General features: G+C 41.0%; 1 protein-coding gene across 3 annotated transcripts; it reads left to right on the forward strand.

Moving 5' to 3' along the window:
- Positions 1-916: 916 nt before the first annotated feature.
- SPAG5 (sperm associated antigen 5) lies at positions 917-20258 on the forward strand. Of its 3 annotated transcripts, none has more exons than XM_036222094.1 (24): positions 917-1051; positions 1253-1366; positions 7370-8463; positions 8571-8754; positions 12082-12156; positions 12411-12500; positions 12589-12723; positions 12937-13056; positions 13180-13272; positions 13372-13485; positions 13851-13944; positions 14101-14248; positions 14328-14430; positions 14621-14754; positions 14981-15119; positions 17741-17852; positions 18018-18104; positions 18352-18487; positions 18591-18702; positions 19086-19166; positions 19327-19482; positions 19563-19637; positions 19768-19848; positions 20062-20258. In XM_036222094.1, the coding sequence occupies exons 1-24, from the start codon at positions 1001-1003 to the stop codon at positions 20131-20133; spliced, it is 3600 nt and encodes a 1199-aa protein (XP_036077987.1). In that variant the 5' UTR covers positions 917-1000; the 3' UTR covers positions 20134-20258. The 3 variants fall into 3 exon arrangements, with proteins under 3 accessions (XP_036077987.1, XP_036077986.1, XP_015994565.2); XM_036222093.1 differs by having other exon boundaries at positions 918-1051; positions 12408-12500; XM_016139079.2 differs by having other exon boundaries at positions 919-1051; positions 12408-12500; positions 18367-18487.
- Positions 20259-20264: the final 6 nt, after the last annotated feature.

Below are 20264 nucleotides of genomic sequence, written 5' to 3' on the forward strand. Positions count from 1 at the left end.
TTACAACTTCAATAAGTGTTCAATGGAACACACTTATCGTAAACTATTAACTCCAAATATTTAACTTCCAAAACTCAATTCCACCTTCACTAGCTAGATTTCTCATACAGAGGGAATTCAAGCAACAGGAAAATGTAGTAGTAGTTGGTAGTGTGGGTTGTAATTTTGACTGCTATTTGCTGCCTGCAGGGCAATAGGCAAATGACATGATCTATGACTCAGTTCCTTCGTCGTAAAATGGGGATAATTACAGTACCCACTTCATTGATCTTTATGAGGACTAAAGGAGTTAATACATATAAAGCATCTGTAAAGGTGCCAGGTGCATAGTAAATGTTCGATACATGTTAGGTACTGTTCCAGTAAACTCGTTGTAGGCCCCGACATAAGTCCCAAGAAAACATGAGAAATTGTGAGGTGGTTAAATTACAGCGTGGGTTGAGAACCATGTCTCAGGCCATCACCGAAGCAGGACCTATGTGCAGACAGACCAAGCCTAAGTTAAAAAACGCTCGACTCACCTTTCCCTTCCGGGCTCCCTGACCGGCTCTTTCTGGTCAAGGCTGACGCAAGAGGTAACTGACGGAAACCTAAGGAGAGTCTTCCTAAGGCCAGGCTACTTTTCTGATAGGGTGTGAGGGTGGCCCACTGGAAGCAGGGGAGATGGACTCCTTCCTTGACTCTCCAGCTACCTGGGTACCCTCTCCGAGGTGAGGCTACATACGGGTCTTACTCCTGGCACGCATCCAACCCTCCTGCACGCGTCAGTGGTGACCGCAAGGCAGAGAGAACTCTCGCAACTCTAAGTCGGGCGGGGCGGGGCCTGCAATGGCCCCGCCCGCCGTCTTCTGGTCTCGACCCTGGAGTGGATGCGCCAGCCTGACGCACTGAAGCTCTGCAGCCAATCGGGAAACGTGGAGCAGTTTTAAATGAAGACGACGGGTGAACAAGCAGTCAGTTTTTGGGTTTGCCAGGTGGTCGTTTGTGTTTTGTGTTGAAGATGTGGCGGGTGAAAAAACTGAACCTTAGCGTGTCGCTTTCGCCCCAGCCGGTGAGTGGGAGAGATTCAGGGAAAGAGACAGCTGGATCGAGCCTGGGGGCGGTGGGCACGTGGGGTGTTTTGTCGGCCCTGACGCATCGGCGCTACTGGAGTAGGAGGCTCTTATTGCCCCTTGAGCTTTTTACGGCGAGAGGAAAAGGGTGGGGGCTGGTAGAGCCCAGGCTTCCTCATACTCTCTTCTTTCATTCTCAGGGAAAACCAGATATGAGAACTCCTCTCCGAGAACTTAACTTGCACCCCGGTGCCCTCACCAGCTCTGGAAAAGGGCCTCAGATGACCCCATCACTGTGCAAACTGGAGCTGCAGGTGAGATTTGCCTGATCAGCTTCTCGACTGGGCTCTTTGCCAAAGCCGAGAGCTCAGAGGAACAGAGGTCCAGAGCTGGAACGTAATTAATAACGTTAATGAAGTCTTCTACCTCAGTGACATCCATTTACAGCTATTGAGGCCAACAGAGAGGTGCCCTAGCGTGGTTAAAAGAAATCCACTGAGAACCCAGATCTCTATTTTGCTGTTAGATTTTTATCACCTCTTACCCCATTCAATCTTTACCAAACTACAGAGAAATACTATCACTTTGGTTAGTAGTCTCTCTCTAACATGGGCTCATTTAACGCAGAGGTCGGACAGCTGCTAGCATTGAGGCAATATCTATCCATTCTATTCTTTTCTCTTTCTAATAATGAGAACCATGTAGTTTACCATATTTTCCCTCTTGCTCTGGTTTCTAGAAAGCTCAGGGTCAAATCTGATCATCAGGTATAGCTACTGTTACTCCTTGAAATAGGAAGATTAGCTTCTTTTTTTCTTTTTGATCATGATTTTGTATTTCATTAACCTGATCAATTGACCTATGGATCTATCTATCTGTTCATTTTTATGCAGTCTGAATTATTTTTGGAAGGAGATGGGCTATAAATAAAGTAGGTTAGAGGAGGAAAGGAGAATATGTAAAAACAGATGATAGCCTGAGTAACAATGTATGAAGGTAGCAGATTTTCTTTAAAAGAACTCTCAACACCTACTGTCCAATAGAATTCTCTGGGATGATGGAAATGTTTATTATCTGTGCAATGCAGTTTGGTAGCTATTAGGTGGCTAACATGACTGAGGAACTAAGTTTTTAGTTGTATTGAATTTTAATTTAAATGATTACATGTGGATAGTGGTTACCATATTAGACAGTACAGCTTAGGTAGGAAAGAAATAAGTACTAAGTGGGAACAGATTTTCATAGAGCTTATAGAATTTAACCGTAGCCATTTAAAAATCATAGTGGGAATTTAAGACTCTGTACCCCTTAACTAGAGGGCTTGCTACCTCCTGATATAATTAGAAAATAGTTTTTTTGCTTTTTAAAATTTTGGTTATTTATATAATAGATATTTATTGTTTGAAATATTTGAAAAATATATAAATAATAAGAAAGAAAATATGATTCTGTTATCTTCAATAACTATCATATTTAAAAATCCTTCCTTGCATTTTTTATGTGTGCCTATTTGTATATGTTTATATATGCACACATCTATATTTTATCAAGGCAATTTTTCCCCTTTTCTCTCTCTCTCTCTCTTTTTCCTTAGCTTCACTTTTCTTAGCTTCACTCTCTAATTTGCCCTTCCTCTGGAATTAATTTCACTCACACATGCCCTGTTCTTCCCAATTCATTTTAACATCCTGATATGTACCTTTCCTTTTTTTTCTCTGTGTTCTTAATAATATGCAAACATACAAAATTATTTCATTGCTAGATCCCAGGATACAGTCAATTCTCATTATCTGTAGTAGTTATGTCCTATAAAGTCTCTGTGAACACTTAATTAGCAAATACTGAAATACTGCTCCTAGGGGAAATACAGGATTATGTTCCTGCAAGCTTCTGATCAAACATTTTCATTAGCCAATCAATACATAACCTTATTTTATACTTTCTTTTTTAAAACACTTTATTTAATATATATTGTTGATTCACTAACATGGAACGCATAGTCAACAGCACTTATGCCTTAATGAAGCTTATCTAATGTACAAAAGGCACATTACAGCTTTCTTGCACTTTGGAACACTAGCCAGCACTTCAGCACTATGTTTGGGGGCCATTTAAAATAGGGAAATCACCAACAAGAAGAAAAAAATACAACAACAATGGCACTAAACAGATCACAAAAAGGATGATTGTTTACAGTATGACAGCTACAACAAGAAATCAAAAAAATGTCACTTTGTTCAGCCTCACCTGGGAGTGTGTGTTTCAGGTGATTCATATTTTCGCCACTCTGCATGTCCACAGATGACCAAAAGTGCTGCAAGTATTGATTTTGGGGTTACAAATAAATTTTAGTGAGTAGGCAAATTCACAAATGCTGAATCCACAAATAATGAGGATCGACTGTATACATTTCTCTGCATGTTGCTTTTCTCATTTAACAATGTGGTGCAAATCCCTCCATGTCAACAAAAAGCACAAAAATGGGAAAATCATGACACTAGTTGGTGTAGAACTAATCCATAAGATACTATGGTATGCATGAATCATAATTTATTCATAAGTGTTCATTTGTTTCTATTTTTTTGCTTCTACAAACAATGATAACTTATAAATATCTTTGTATGTATTAGGTACTGATACTTTTATTTCGACAAGATACAGTTTCAGGAGTAGGATTGTTGGGTTGAAGGAAAGATATTTTTAATTGTAATAAATTTTGCCAGATTGCTATCTAAAATAGCTATTTCTCCAGCATTATATAAGAATATCCGTTTCTGCATATCACCTCCTCCAGTAGTTGTTAGAGATCTTTAAAATTTCAGCCAGTCTGACGTGAAATCTTATTGTTACTTTAATTTGCATTTTCCTGACTACCAGTGAATGTATCTTTTATCTGTGTGTTGGTTATTTGGATTTGCTCTTTTGTGAAGTGTTTGTTTATATTATTTGCTCATTTTTCTATTGAGTTATTACTCTTTTTAGTCATTTTATAAGTGTTCTTTGTCTATTATAGTCATCCTTTGTCATGCTTTCTAGCTAGTTTATAATTTTCTTTTGATTTTTATCTTTAATTCAGAGATTATTTAGGAGTGGTTCTTAATTTCCAAGTGCTTAAAAACTTTTTTATGTCACCTTTTAAATTCATTTCCTTGTATTATGATCAGACTGTAATTTATTTTCTTTATAGCCAAGGATAGGATCAATTCTTCTAAGTGTTCCATGAACATATGATAAAAGCGTATTTACTGTTCAAAGGATATCACATTCTATTTATTTCCATCATCAGATAGTTCATTACTCTGTCCTCGCATGTTTTTTAGTCTGTCAGATCTGTTGAGTTTTGAGAGAGGTGTTTTAAAGTGATTTTTAAAAAAATTGTGGTAAGATAGACATAACATAAAATCTACTATCTTAACCATTTTTAAATGCACAGTTCAATAGTGTTAAGTTTATTCACAATGTTGTGCAGCCATTCTTCAGAACTCTTTCTATCTTGCAAAATTGAAACTATACTCATTAAACAACTTTCTATTTCTTCCCTCTCCAAGCTTCAGGCAACTACCCTTCTACTTTCTGTCTCTATGAATTTGACTACTCTAGGAAACTCATATGAAAGGAATCATACAGTATTTATTATTTTGTGATTTGCTTACTTCACATAACATAATGTCCTCAAGATTCATTCATGTTGTAGCATATGTCAGAATTTCCTTCCTTTTTAAGGCTGAATAATATTCCATTGTATGTATATACCACATTATGTTTAGCCATTCATCTGTCAATGGACACTACTTAGGTTGCTTCCACCTTATGGTATTGTGACTAATGCTGCAATGCACACAGGTGTATGAAATATCTATTCTGGACCCTACTTGCAGTTCTTTTGGCTATGTACTCAAAAGTGGAATTGCTTGATCATATGGTAATTCTATTTTTTATATTTTGAAGAACTGCCGTACTGTTTCTCATAGCAGTTGCACCATTTTACATGCCTAGCAGCAGTGTACAAGGGTTCCAATTTCTCCACATCCCCACCAACACTTGTTCTTTTCTTTTTTCTTTTCTTTTCTTTTCTTTTTTTTCTTTTCTTTTCTTTTCTTTTCTTTTCTTTTCTTTTCTTTTCTTTTCTTTTTTCTTTTCTTTTCTTTTCTTTTTTTACAGTAGAAAAGTTAAGTTTTATTAGAAGGGAAAGTACACTTCCAGACGTGGAAGTGGGCCTGAGCAAGAGAAGCGTGGCTCAAAAAGGTGACTAATTTTTTTAATAGTGGCCATCCTAATGGGTGTGAGATGTTATCTCATTATATTTTCTATTTGCATTTCCTTGAAGATTATGATGTTGAGCATCATTTCATGTGCTTATTAGTCATTCATATATTTTCTTTGGAGAAATGTCTATTCAAGTAGTTTGCCCATTTTTAAGTTGGATTATTTTGTTGTTGTTGAGTTGTAGGAGTTCTTTATATATTCATGAAAACTTATCAGTTTTATGATTTACAAATATTTTCTCAAGAGATTTTTTTAAAGGAATAAATAGGAGTTGATAAACACTGCAAAGACTTTAAGGTACACTTTTCATCTAAAAGTCTTTGAATTGTATATTTAGCTTCGGAGTTATTTAGTGTAGACTGATAATTGTTGTTGTTGTTTTTTTTTTTGTATTATATATCTTCAATTATGTCTTTTATTATAATAATGCTATAAACTTACATTCTACCTTGTCTGATATTAATACCGATGCCTCTGCTCTCTGTTTTCTTTTGTCTGGTGTTTCTTTGCTACCCCCTTTATTTTCTACTTTTCCTTTAGCATTTTGAAAGAAACACTTCTAAAAATTGATATAAAATACTTGAAAGTACATAACATACAGTTTAATGAATTTGTATAAAGTACACATCATTGTAACCAATATTCAGGTCAGTAAATAGGACATTGCCAGAATATCAGAAGCTCTTTTTTAGTGCTCTGTCTTGTGTTATAAAGTTCCATCCACTACTGTAAATGAGAAATATCATGTAAGCCTGATTCTTTTTTCTTTTTTTTAATAATTGGTCTTTCTACCTAAAGCTTTTAAAATAGTTTAGTCTTCCTTGTAGTTCAGAAATTTTATCTTTTCTTGTATTTTTTTCTTGTTAATCCTGCTTGGGACTTGGTGAGCCATTTCAATATGCAAACTCAGGTCTTTCTTTGCCTTAGAGAAATTTTCTTTTAATATTTATTTGTTAATGAGTATTTCACCTGTATGTGTTCTCTTTTCTCCTGGAACTTGTTTTATTTACATGTTAGGTTAATTGCATTTATCTTCCAATTCTTTTACCTTTTTCTTCAGATTTACATTTCTTTGTATTTTTATCTTCGTTTTATGATATTTCTTCCATTTTATTGTCCAAGCCAGTAATTCTAGTCTCATCTCTGACCATCTTCTTTCAATTCATTTTACTGAAATTTTTTGTTTAAAAATAATATTTATATTTCTAGAAAGTCTGTGTGTGTGTGTGTTATATTTGAATCCTTTTATGTACTCATATTTTTTGGTCCAAATTATCACGTTTCTTCCATCATCTGTATTTTGTTAGGGTCTACCTTTTCTAACTGTTTTAGGGTTTGTTTTTTCTCTGGCTACTAGATCCACTTAAATACATTCATATTTTCCTTTTCTTGTTTATTGAGTTTCAGAACCAACAACCCTATACGTGGTAGAAAGTGCAATGGTCTTTGTCTCTGTGAAACAGCAGTATGGACATTGTGAGTCTCTTATTAGGGCACCAGGAAGAAGTCTTGCCACTCTTCATTCTCTTCTGCTGCAAAGACTAGAGCTCTTTAAGTCTTAGGGGTCGAATGGATTCAACCCATGTATTTAGGATACCCTCAGCTCTTGGAGTCAGGGAGACTAGGTCACTGGCACAGGTTGATGTTGCCTTTTCTCTGGTTCCCAATAAATCTTGTACCAACTCTAGATTTTGACAGAGCTTGACCCTAGGGACCCCTCCTACCTATTCCCCCTAGAAGTGGGTTGGAGTTAGAATTGGAAAGAAGTGGGGTCACTTTCAAGCTACCATCCTCTGATTTAGATAAATTATCTCAACCTTGTTTATATTGTAGGCTGGTTCACTTGGAAGAACCCAAAATGGCTTCCCAGCATTTCTTTCCCTGCTGTTGGGTCTTTGTAGTGAGCAACAAGTCTTCACTAAGTTCTTGCCTATGCAGAAGTAATGAGAACTCTCTCTTTTTTTGAGTTTGGACAGTATCCTGCACCCATAATTGTATGTTAGGAACCAGAACTGACTGCCTTAGTCAACTAGTTTTGTTTCCTTTGGCAGGAAGGTACCAATAACTCATCTCAACTGGATTTCAAAAATCCTAAGATGACAGACTCCCCATCAGAAGAGTTCAGCCATCCGTCAAAGTGGTTAGAAGCTTGTCAACATGAATCAGATGAACAGCCCCTAAATCTGATTCCTCAAACCAACTCTACTCCCAAAACATCTGAGGGAGCAGTAGACTCGCTGGACAACAATGTGATTAAAACCATGATCCTTGTACCCTCCTCCCCAGGAGGACAGCAGCAAGACATTACACTTAAAGCCCATTTAGATACTATGGCGGAGATAAACAGTTTCTCTCTAGATAAGCCTTTGAGGCCAGGAGATCTGCTGAGAAAGGGGGAGACACCCTGCATGGAAGACAGCTTTTCAAGAGTTGTTCCCGCTATGCCTGAGAAACCTACATTTCAGAACCCTCCATCCCATCCCTTAGAGTATCCATCAAATCCCTGTTCTGAGCAACAACTACACTGTTCCAAGGAAAACTTGAGGGACAGTAGTTCTGAGGCTGTGCCTGAGGATTTAGTCACTTCTGAAACTAATGCCATCTTGCCTTCCTCCATGCTCTGTCTTTCCCCTCCAACTGCCTTAGCAGCAGATTTCCTTGTCAGTCATGTGGACCCAGGGGAGGAAACTGTGGAGCACAGAGCTATAGAGGAAGGAGAAATGAACTTTCCCACACTAACTGAGGAGGCTGAATTGGGAGATCAAACACTTGTCTTAAATATGGAAGATATTCCATCCTCATGCCTGATCCCAAATCCAGGAAAAATAGAATCCCGGGCAGCTCCAGGCCCAGCAGTAGAAGATGCTGGTAGGATTCTGAACTCTGATACAGGGCCTTGGATGTCCCCACTGGCCTGGCTGGAAAAAGGTGTAAATACCTCAGTTATGCTAGAAAATCTCCGCCAGAGCTTGTCCTTTCCCTCTGCGCTCCGGGATGCTGCAACTGGCACTACCCCTTTCTCTACTTGCTCGGTAGGGACTTGGTTTACCCCTCCGGTGCCACAGGAAAAGAGTACAAACACATCACAGACAGGCCTAGTGGGCACCAAGGACAATACTTCTGAGAGGGAGCATCCTCTATGGGGGTAAGTGTTCCTATATCCTTGTGTCTCCTGGGCTCCATTAAACTGGACCTGCCACTTCCATCCCTTTACTTGTCTTTTTTTCTCCTCATGTTCTCTTCCTGATGCAGCCATCCTCCAGATCTCACTGCCTTATCTCGACATGACCTGGAGGATAACCTGATGAACTCTCTTGTCATTCTGGACGTTCTCTCCCACCAACTGCAGAACTGGAAAAGCCAGCTGACTATCCCTCACCCAGAAGTTCAGGAGAGTAGCACGCAGACTGACACAACTGACTCCTCTCCCAGTGGGGTAAGAAGATTACTCCCAAAGTATGGAGGATCCCAGTGGGCCCTCTTCCTCAGAATTTAAATTGATAAACTGCCAGAGGGCAAAGGAGACTCCTTAACCACAGATTCATCCTTAGGATATGTTGTAAAAGTTGTGGATCTGGAAAATCCTTTAAAGCTGTGAGTACTCATTATACCCCTGGGGTACGTCCACACTTTCCAAGGGAATGGAATCAAGGAAAACTTAAAAGGAATTAGTTTCTAGATCTTCATTTTCCAAATGTACTCTACTAATTTTTATTCTTTCCTCCTTCCCCATTCTCAATTGCCCTTAGCCGCTTTACTAAAGAAGAGTATATTTACTGCCTATCCTGAATCTTACATTGTCAAGGGATGGCAATCAAATAACGATAGAAAATGTTTGTGTGCACGCTGAGAAAGTGAGTGACTGCAATGATCATACAACACATAATTTTTGCATGCTTTCAACAAAATTGAAGGAAGACTTTAATTACGAGACTTTTGGTATATATCTCAAAGGAGATCCTGGAATTGGGTGGTAACATGCCCTTCTTTTTTTCTTCGATTCCCACTTATTCCCATTTACGTAAAGATTTCTCAGTGCTTAAATCTAGAAAGATGGAAAATAGGCATAGAATTTTTGCTGAACCATGTCTTATTGTAGGAATTATAGTAATCCACAGATATATGAACTAATAAGGGGAGGGGAGCTCCTCCATCAATTTCATTAATAGATGATTATCAGTGAAATTTTACTAGGTATTTTGTGGTTTTATTAAAATTATAATATTATTACAATGGTTAGTATACAACTGATGAAAATATTTCTTCATCCACAAGAAAGTTTGTTTCACTTAAAAGCTTATGATCAGAGAAATTTAAAAGAAATTTAAATTTAGATGAACTTTTGTTGTGGCAGATATATTGATTAATAACTGACTTTAAAGTAGAAAAATATATTACATTATGATAAAATTCTGGGATGAGTAAAAATATAAGTTCAAGGGGAAAAAGAGATGACAAAATTTCTGACCATTAAAGAAGAGCTTGTTCATGTATTTTTAAAGATATAAAATAGATATTAAATCATTATGGTGTATGTAGTATTTATACCATTGGATATAATTGAGTGGTTTAACAGTTTTAGTTCAAACTGTCAATATTTATAAAATGGTGGGAATTACAGTCATTGTAACAATTTAAACTTAAGGGTACTCAGTCTTTCAAAATTATTATAGCAGATATGAGAGGAAAACAGTTTAAAGACCAATATCCTAGAGGACTCCAGCTGTGATAACAGAGGCTGAGGAAGGAAGGGAATGGTGTTTGGGTAAGGAATTAAGAGCCTCAGGATTGTGGCTGATTAGGTTAATAGGTGGCTGCTGCTGAGAAAAGATGTTCTTTAAATGCCCAAAGACCTCCTTTGGGTTGGCAATATCCTCAAATAATGATCTTACCTTTTGCCAAAATCCTGGAAACGATAGTCTCATCATTCCTCTAGCTGCTCATTTTCTCTCCTGTGTTTTCTTATTTTTGTATGCTTTCCTCTTGTCCTTGACCTCATTCTCCAGCCTTGAGTTGGCCTTATACCTCTTCCCCTGAAGCTTGCCAAATCCCTTTGGAGGCCACTGAAGCAGAACCAAAGAGGGGAAATGACAGCACCTTCAGCCATTCCCCATCACAGTGCCCTTGCCGCTTGGATGCCTCCTTCACACTAATCTCATCACCTGCCTGACTGCCCAGCTCTGAACAACGTGTGTGTGCCTTGTCCAGGGCTCATGGGGTGCTCTGTGCTTTACTGCACGATGCAGTAGGGAATGATGACTGTTTTGCTGGGGAAGGGAGTGATGAACTCCAAGAGATCTGCCTCCTCAAATCCAGGCTGTAACATCGTGACTCAGCAGTGCTGCTCTAGCAGTTGTTGTTGTTGTTGTTTTCCCAGATGAGGGCTGCCTTTCAGGAGTCATGAAAGCTCCCCACTTTTCTCCCAGAACTTTAAAATCTTTCCATAGCTCTGCTGCCTTCGAGATTATATGTATCTATATGGCACACTAAGATTTTTGTCTGCCCCAAGATAATGAACAGTTAGAGAATAAGAAAATAAAAATGACTAATAAATATTTGGGAAGATTACTGGTAATCAGAGAAATGCAAATTGAAATGAGATGTTATATTCTTCTGACAAAATAGCAAAGAATAAAATAGATCATGCTGGTAAGCATTTTCCTATTGTCAGTAAGATATAAGTTAGTTCAACCTTTTTTGAAGGCAGTTTAAGTAAGACCCTTAAAGCAGTTCAAACTTTTTGACCCACTAACTCCACTTCTAGGGATATATTCTGAGGGGGTGGGGAGTTATGCATAAACATGGTAACTTTTTAAAAAAAAAAATGAAAAAATAAAATAATGGTATCTGTAAGATGGGATATTCTGCAGTCATTTAAAAGTATGTTTAAAAAGATTTGAATAACATGGGAAAATAAGTTTAACTTCAGTTCAAGGTTTTTAAAGAAAGGAAACCAGAGTTCAGATAACCTCTGAGAGGCTTAGAGGTGAGGTAAAATATCAGCAGTGAAATACGTGTGCTATTTCACTTTAATAGGTCCCTCTATTAGCAGGTGTCCCAGTTTCAGGCTCTTCCAATGAGGAGAGTAGATATAAATTCAGGGCTAAGTAACATTAGTATAATAAAATTAAGTAACGAAAGCAGGACCCCAAATGTATGTATATATTATAATCTAAATCGTGATTTTTCCTTAGGCGTTATTCTCTTTCATCAAATCTAAGATACTATCAATATTAAGATGCATCCCAATTCAGTGGTGTTAAAATGTAAAAAGATAATCATCTTAGAATTTACCGAATATGGCAAATCCCTGGAGTATGAAAATCTGTGGTGTGGAAATATATTGAAATGTCTTGGGGCAGGTGCTATACTGTTGGTTAAGAATCACTGTTCTAGGTGGTGAAATTAATAATTTCTTTTTCTATTTCATTCACTTCTGTATTTCTAAAATTTTACAATAAGGACATATTATCTTATAATTTAAAAAAGGTATTTTTAAAAGGAAAATTTTATCTACCTCTGGATTTTTTCTGACGGCTTCATTGAGCTGTGAGCCTTGCTCCTGTTTTTTTTTAATTTTAATTTTAATTTTTTAATTTTTTTTTAAATCCCCCACCCCCCTTCCTCCCCTGACCTACAGATGTTGTCCTTGCTCCTGTTTTTAATAGGAAAGGCTCCTGTATCTCAGTGGGTGGGAGGGGGAATGAGGTGCGGGTAGTGCGTGCCGCCTATGCAAAAGGAACAACTCTGTTTCTCCGGCTAGATAAGTAAGAAATATCAGCATCTTCAGGAGAGCCAAGAGGTTGGACAGGCCCTGCTGCAGGCCAGAAATGTCCTGGTAAGTGTCGACTGACCTTATACCATGGCTGGGTCTCCTGTGAAGATCAAGAATAGAGAATCCTGGGTGGTTAGCAGATGGTGGTACTCAGCTGTGGTAGCAAAGGGAGGTCTCCAAACCTTTGTTAAGAACATCTCTTTTTTATTGGAGTTTGAAATTGGGGTCAGCGGCTTTTTTCCCTAGTGTCCCTGCTTATTTCCTGCTTCGTGACTTTATTTAATAATCTAGCCTAACCATCTTTCCTTCTATAGCAGTCATGGGCGCTGGTCTCTAAAGAGCTGATATCCTTGCTTCACTTATCTCTGTTACACCTAGAGGAAGATAAAACTACTGTGAGTCAGGAGGTAAGCAGCATGAAGATGACGGCAGAGGTCTCTGGTGGGACTGAAAGCCGAAAAAATAAAGAAACTGTATCTGATTCTTACCTTGTAGTCTCGGCGTGCAGAAACCTTGATCTCTTGCTGTTTCAATGTGTTGAAGAAATTGAGAGCAAGGCTCCAGAGCCTTAAAGCAGAAAGGGAAGAGGCAAAACACAGGGAGGAAATGGCTCTCAGAGGCAAGGATGCGGTAAGGTGTCAGGCTTTTGTTCCTGGATTTGGGAGATCTCTTCCTCAGGGTTCCTACAGGAAAACAAATTCACCTGAGACACAGATGGGTGGCCTTAGAACTGCCAGCCCTGGGGAGTAACAGACTGAACTATGCGTGTAGTAGACAGTTTTGGCTTTTTGTGCTTTTTCCCTCCTCTGCCTCCCCCGTCCTCACAATTCTTTCCCTAAACAGGCGGAGGCAGTGCTCGAGGCTTTCTGTGCACATGCCAGCCAGCGCATCAGCCAGCTGAAACAGGACCTGGCATCCATGGGGGAATTCAGAAGACTCTTGAAGGAGACCCAGACCCAACTGGTAATTTTAGTGCATTTCCTTTCCTGAGATCTTTGCTAATACACTGGGAAGATGGTCATATACCCCCACTTTGCTACATCCAGAGGGAAGGGGGCCCCTCCACAGTTGCTCCTTCTTGTGTAGGTAGGCCTTCACACTGAGAAAGAAGAGTTGGCTCAGCAGACAGTGAGTCTTATTTCAGTCTTGCAACAGGACTGGATTTCCATGCAACTGGATGTGAGTATTTGGGGCCATCATGCTACTTCACTCACGGCCAGCCCTATTAGGAGCCTTGCCCCAAGAGTGCTCAACTGACCTGCTTGCTTCCTCTGGTAGTATATAACATGGACGGCTTTGCTGAGCCGGTCTCGACAACTCACAGAGAAACTCACAGCCAAGAGACGGCAGACCCTGCAGGAACGTGATGCTGCAATTGAGGAAAAACAGCAGGTACAAATTAGGGGTGGAGACTGCTGAGGCCTGGTTTCCTCCTTCCTCTCTGTAGAAGGTCTTTCTAATGAGTGGTATCACTAGCCTCTTACCCTGGGGCCTGTCTTCTTTCTACCCTGTGGGTTTGGAGACCAGTCAGCTCTCTTAACTGTGAGATGGCCTTAGGCCCAGTTGTCTCCTTTGCCCTTCAGCACCTTCACCTTTTCCTGTTTCTACTTTTTCCTGAGGATCAGCCTTATTGGCTGCAGCGTTGCTGCCCTGGAGCAAAGAGGTTTGCTATTCTGTCCAGAAAGAGAAGCTAGACTAAGTCCCGGGATTCTTGACTCAGGAAAAACTGTGGGAGAAAAACTATCATTTCTTTCTAGGTTTCCAGGGAGCTAGAACAAGTCTCTACCCAGTTAGAGGACTGCAAAGGCCAAATAGAACAACTGGAGTTGGAAAACAGTCGCCTAGCAGCAGGTATGTGTGCATGCATGCACTCAAGCAGTTGCGCCCTGCTAAGGCTTAGGGTGTGGCAGTAGAGCAAGCAATTGCTCTAGAGCACTTTTGAAGCAGAAGTGTGGGGAGGTTCTGGCTTGATGATCACATGTTATCATTAGGATACTTTTGGTCTAGATCTCCAGGCTCAACTGCAGAGTCTTGCCAGCATGCAGAGTCAGCTAGAAGAGCTACAGAGTCAGCATGCTCACTGTACCCAGGACCTGGCCATGAAGGATGAGTTGCTCTGCCAGCTTACCCAGAGGAATGAAGAGCAGGCTACTCAGTGAGTTCCTATCAAGTTATTGTGGCAGTAGGTGTCCAGGATATAGGACCAGTGGGATCTAATATAAGATGTCTGGCAGATGGCAAAAGGAAGAGATGGCACTAAAACACATGCAGGCAACGCTGCAGCAACAACAAGCTGTCCTGGCCAAGGAGGTGCAGGACCTGAAGGAGACCCTGGAGGTAAGGAATGTGGCTTGGAGCTGGGAAGCTGGCAGGAGTGAGACTTCTACCTGGTGGTATTCAGGAGAGGTTTCAGACTACGGACTAGAAAAAGCCTCTATTCCCAGGGCTCTAATATTTCCCACTTAGGTTCATCTTTTCCCCCTCCCTGTCTTGCTCCTTCCCTTTCTTCCTTCTCCTGTCTCTCCAGTTTGCAGACCAAGAGAATCAGGTTGCTCACCTGGAGCTGGGCCAGGTTGAGTGTCAGTTGAAAACCACACTGGAAGTACTCCGGGAGCGCAGCTTGCAGTGTGAGGACCTCAGGGACACTGTAGAGAACCTGAAGTAAGATCTCTACCTTTCTGTGCTTCCCCTCTAAGTGCTAAGCTTTCCCAGGAACACTTCTAGAAGTTAAAGTCTCCAAGGAGGGAATTGTGACAGAGTCCAAGAGCCTTTTGTTTCCCTCTTTAAATGCAGTTCTGTGTGGAGATTTGGGAGAGGTGATTGGGGAGAGGTGTTCAGAGAAGGTCACCTGGTCTTTGCTGTCTTATCTGTTCCTTCCTTATTTTAGGGCTAAACTGGCTAGCACCATAGCAGAGAACCAGAAGAAAGACCTGGAGAAGAGACACCAGTATTCCCAAGAGCTAAGGGGGCTGACTAAGCAATTACAGAGCCTGACCCTCTTTCTACAGACAAAACTAAAAGAGAAGGTGGGATCTGGGGGTTCCTTCTCCTCCTTTTTAATCATATCTTTGAACTAAGATGGTTTTATTCTTTTTCCTTCTCAATCTATATACCTCTTATTTCCTTTTCTTGCCTTACTGCACTAGTTAGAACTTTCGCTACAATGTTGAAAAAGAGTGGTGAGACGGGACAGCCTTGCCTTGAACCTGATCTTGGAGAGAAAGCTTTGAGTTTCTCTCCATTAAGTATGATGTTAGCTGTAGGGTTGTTGTTGTTGTTGTTGTTGTAGATATTCTTTATCAAGTTGAAGAAGTTCTCCTCTATTTCTAGTTTACTGAGTTTTTACACTTGTATCTTTATTGTATAGAATGGTTTTCCTAAGACACTACTTTTGTTCTATCTCTGTGACCTTTAGTGACTTTCAGTTGCCTACAGAAGGACCTCTTTGGCCTATCACTCAGACTTTTCTTCATCTGTTTCCTACCTCCCTATTATGAACGCTTTACTCCAGCTAGACTGTCTATACACTACACTTGTGTCCCATCTACATTTACACCCAGACTCGGGCTGTTACCATATCCACCTCTTCTGTCTTCAAACCTGAAATACCTTTTCTTTTCCTATAAAGTACTCCCTAGTTCACCTTCTCTGTGAAATGTTCCCAGATCACATGGACTCATTAATCTCCTACTATATTCCTCATGAACTTACTCTCCTTTTGCGCTCGTATTGCTTTTCTTTGGATGTCTGGTCTCTTCAACTAGACTGTGTTTAAAGAAACCAGAAATTTAGTCTTACTTCTTTGGCTTCTCTACAGCGCACACTAACTGGTTGATATTTTTCAGAATACAGAGTCAATTAGGTTATTCAATAGTTAAAGGTACAACCAGGATCCTGAAGTCTGGAAGTGCTTATGATCTGACCCTCTTCCCCAGTGCGTACTGAGCACAGGAAATGTGAAAGAATCCACAGTCTTACAGGGAAGATATACAGATGTAAACTTGTCATCCTGACATGCGATCATGATAGAGGTCTGAATATATGATCACTGTGGGTGCACAGAGAAAGGAGCATCAGTTCCATCTCTGAGTGTTAGGCTCTCTTCTCAAAGCAGGTAATCTTCGGGCAGTGTTAGGCAAAGAAGTTTATCAGGGGTTGGTATATAGAAAGGCCCAGCAAGCAGAGAGAACAGTATATGAAAGCCATACAGGCACTGTATGTACTTTCTTGTAGTGTCAACCTTGTAACAAGACCTGGGTTAGGTGCTGGGACTACAGGTGAACAAGGCAAGGCCCTGCTCATATGGAATGTGGCAAGTTTGGGGACTGAGAAGTAGCACTCTATGATTGGACTGTAGGCGCTATATGAGACAAGGATGAAAAGGAGACACAGCTGGAGAAGTAAGCAGGAGGCCAGATTTTGAAGCCTTGAACTAATGACAGTTGTAGATAGGGTAGAGAGGAGGGGATGAATTGGTTAAATCCAATACATATTTAGGAAGTAGAAGAGAAACTGGTGACCAATTTGATGTAGGAGTAAGGTGGGAGAGTGAATGATGATCTCTAGATTGCTTCAAAGATGGTGACACTTTCTAGAACTGGAGTTAGCAAACTTGCTATAATGTGAAATAAAATAAATATTTTCAGCTTTGTGAGCTATGTGGTCTCTGTTTCAACTATTCACCTTTGCCTTTGTAGCTCAAGAGCAGCCATAGACAGTATGTAAATGAATGGGCGTGGCTGTATTCCAATAAAACTTTATTTACAAAAATAGGTGGCAGGCAAGATTTGAACTACAGACTGTAACTTGCTGCCCCTTCTCTGGGTTGATAACTATAAGAGAAACAGATTTTTGGTGGGGCAGGACAGGGAAAATGGTGAGTTCAGCTTTATACCTCCTAAATTTCAGGTGAACTATGGTGCATTCTGGTAGATATTTCACAGGCAGTTGACCCTCTTGGTTTGGAGAAAGGGAAAAATCCAGATGAAAGAGACAGATTGAAGGGTCATCCATGTGGAAGTGGAATTTTTGTGGAGCTTCCCAGGTGAGGCCACCTGGGGAGTGTAAAAAGAGCCAAGGATTAACTAGAAGTAGCTCAACAATAAGGAAGGACCTCTGCTTAGAGTGTAGAAATAGCCGGAAAGGTATGAGGCCTACCTATGAAGGAGAGAGAATCATGTCCCAGAAGCTAAGAAAAGGAAGTTTCTAAAGAACATGGACGTTGATTATCAAATAGGTAAAGTTAAGAGGTGAAAAGTGTTCGTTGCATTTGAAAGTAAGGATGGCGTTGGTGAACCAAATAACAATTTTGGTGAACTGGTGGGACAGAAGTCTGAGGATAGTGGGCTATGGAGTCAATGGAGGGTGAGAATTTTAGGCAAGAAGTATAGGCTTTTCTTTCTTTTTCCCCCTTTTTTAATGGAAGGGAAAGAAAAGGTGGTAACTAAAAGGGGAATTTAAGGTAAGACGTTGTTGTTGTTTTTTTGAAAATGTTGACAGACCATTAAGTTCAGGGAAAGGAGCTAATGGAGAAGTTGAAGATAGAGAAGAGAGGTAACAGAACAGCATTCCAGAGAATATGGCTGGGTGTTCAGGGAAATCACTAACCCTGAAAAGCAGCTGACGTTTTCTTTTCATTTGCCCTTAGGCTGAACCAGAGACCCTCCTGAAAAGCACAGCGTGTGCTCCTGCCCAGGAACGGCCTCTATCCACTGACAGCACCTTCTTGGGAAGCATCTTGACTGCAGTGGCAGACAAAGGTTAAAGGCCCTGGAAAATAGGAGTGGGAAAATTGTGACCCCTGTTGATATCTTCAACTGTTAAAGATACTCACCAACACACCTCTCTCTCCCTGGCTTCCATTATGGCAGACCCCTGACTGGGCCACCACAGGGGTCCTCTACCATAATTGTTTTTTGTTTCAGAGCCAGAATCACCTCCCATGTCCTTGCTTGGAAGTGACAAGAGTGCTTTCACCCGAGTAGCATCAATGGCTTCCTTTCAGCCTACAGGTTAGGATGGGCTCCAGGGATCCTGCCTCATTTCTAGATCAGGTAGTGATGATAAAGACTAAAGCAGTAAGAAGTGCTTTGCTCTAAAAACCTCAATTCTACTTGGGCTCATTATATTTCTGCCTTTTGGGACCTGTAATGTTCCAGACATTCAAATCCTGTGGGTGGGGAACATGGATAAGAGTTGTGGAAATGATGGCTATACAACTCCTTCCTTCCAGAGCTAAAGGGCTCTATCTCTATCTAGGACTTTCTCTTTCAGAGATCCCAGATATGGAGAAGAGCCTGGCAGAAATGAGTACTATCACTCTGGAGCTTCAGAGCCTGTGTTCCCTGCTGCAAGGGTCTAAAGAAGACGCCGTCAGGACTCTGCAACGAAAGATGTGAGTAGAGTACAGTTCTGGTGAGAGAGGTCAGCCCCTTATGTCAAGGGCCCAGCTAGTCCCTGAGAGGACAGGAATAATGCTGAATTCTTCTTTCCCCTAGTAATGATCTGCAGGCTAGGCTGCAGGCCCAGGAAGAACAGCATCAGGAAGCCCTGAAGGCAAAGGAAGCAGACATAGAGAAGCTGAACCAGGCCCTGTGCTTGCGCTACAAGGTGAAGGAGGGGCCTAGAAGTGGGACGATGAAGAACTGGGGCAGCTATACTGGCCCACTGGGAGCCATTGTCTCTCTAGGAATCTGGGTGGTGGGGATTTTCCAACTACTGCCCTAGTTTCACCCTTCCTGGGGTCAGACATTTCACATGTTTAGGAATCAGCTATGGGCTGACCCATCTCCCAGGCCAACTGAGAAGTTGGGAGCTCTAGCAGAACTCATAACACTGAAATGTGCCTTGCCTGACATAGCCCTGGAGGAAGTGGAGTGTTATCAATAGGTAGCACCTGGGCTGAGCATGGGTCAGGCACTAAATCCTGTTTCCTGGCAAGGGCTGCAAAGAAGCCAGCTCTCTGTGCCTTCTTACCTCCTTTTCCCTCACAGAATGAAAAGGAGCTCCAGGAAGTGATACAGCAACAGAATGAGAAGATTCTAGAGCAGATAGACAAGAGTGGCGAGCTCATAGTATGTTCATCATGATGCCTGGCCTTCTGCCTTCTGTGTCACTGGTAGCTAGAATCCCAAATATGAGAATTGGATCTCCTGGCCTTGTTTACCACATGAGATAAGAAGGATGGAGCGGACCTTTGAGGGCTACTGGATACCTCTCCATTCTCATCCTCAGAGTCTTAGAGAGGAGGTGACCCAGCTTACCCGCTCACTTCGGCGTGCGGAGACAGAGACTAAGGTGTTCCAAGAGACCCTGGCAGGTCAGCTGGACCCCAACTCTCAGCCCATGGTTACTAACTGGATCCAGGAGAAAGTGTGGCTCTCCCAGGAGGTGACTCAGAATTAATAGAGGAGGTAAGCAGCTGGCGGGAATCCTAGACTGCGCTCCTACTGATCTAGATATATTTATAGGTGGACAAACTGAGGGTGATGTTCTTGGAAATGAAAAATGAGAAGGCAAAACTCACAGTCAAGTTCCAGAGCCATGTAAGAATTCTCATTCCATTCTGGGGCCTTTTCTCCGTGCCACTAGCAAGTGCTCTGCCATATTTTCCTTGCTCCATACGCTATGCTGTTCTTTTAAACATAAGACTTATGCAACCTATTTGCTTTCTAGAGAAATATCCTGGAGGAGAATCTTCGGCGTTCTGACAAGGAGTTAAAGAAACTAGATGACATTGTTCAGCACATTTATGAGGTAAAGGAGAGAGTGGATACAACTAAGGCACCTGATATAAGGTCTGGCCCCAGGAGGTACTGATGAGCATAGCTCTGGTTCCCAGGCTGTGCATGTGTGGTCTATTCCGACTCACTGTTACAGGTTTCTCTGTGGCTCCCATTTTCTCCCCTATAACTCAGTGGTGCTTCCTGGGGTTGTGACCCTGAGATGCTTTTTCTGCCTCTCTTCCAGACTCTGTTGTCCATCCCAGAGGTCGTGAGTGGTTGCAAGGAGCTTCAGGGATTGCTGGAATTTCTGAGCTAAGAAACTAAAAGCTGGAATCTGTTTCATCCCTTTTTATCTGCAATACTCCCTTACCCCAATACCAGGACCAATTGACATAGAGCTGGCTAGGTTTAATGCTATTTAAATAAAGTATATTTAATGTATTTCTT

Source organism: Rousettus aegyptiacus, unplaced genomic scaffold (genome assembly GCF_014176215.1).
Source record: "Rousettus aegyptiacus isolate mRouAeg1 unplaced genomic scaffold, mRouAeg1.p scaffold_m13_p_6, whole genome shotgun sequence".
NCBI lineage: Eukaryota > Metazoa > Chordata > Mammalia > Chiroptera > Pteropodidae > Rousettus > Rousettus aegyptiacus.

What these genes read in the sequence shown, in the direction of transcription:
- SPAG5 (XM_036222093.1), top strand. Translation starts at nt 1,001, where the DNA reads ATGTGGCGGGTGAAAAAACTGAACCTTAGCGTGTCGCTTTCGCCCCAG. An exon ending in TGCAGGCCAGAAATGTCCTG is followed by an intron (nt 12,157 to 12,407) that starts GTAAGTGTCGAC and finishes TTCCTTCTATAG; the next exon opens with CAGTCATGGGCGCTGGTCTC. An exon ending in CAATTGAGGAAAAACAGCAG is followed by an intron (nt 13,486 to 13,850) that starts GTACAAATTAGG and finishes ATTTCTTTCTAG; the next exon opens with GTTTCCAGGGAGCTAGAACA.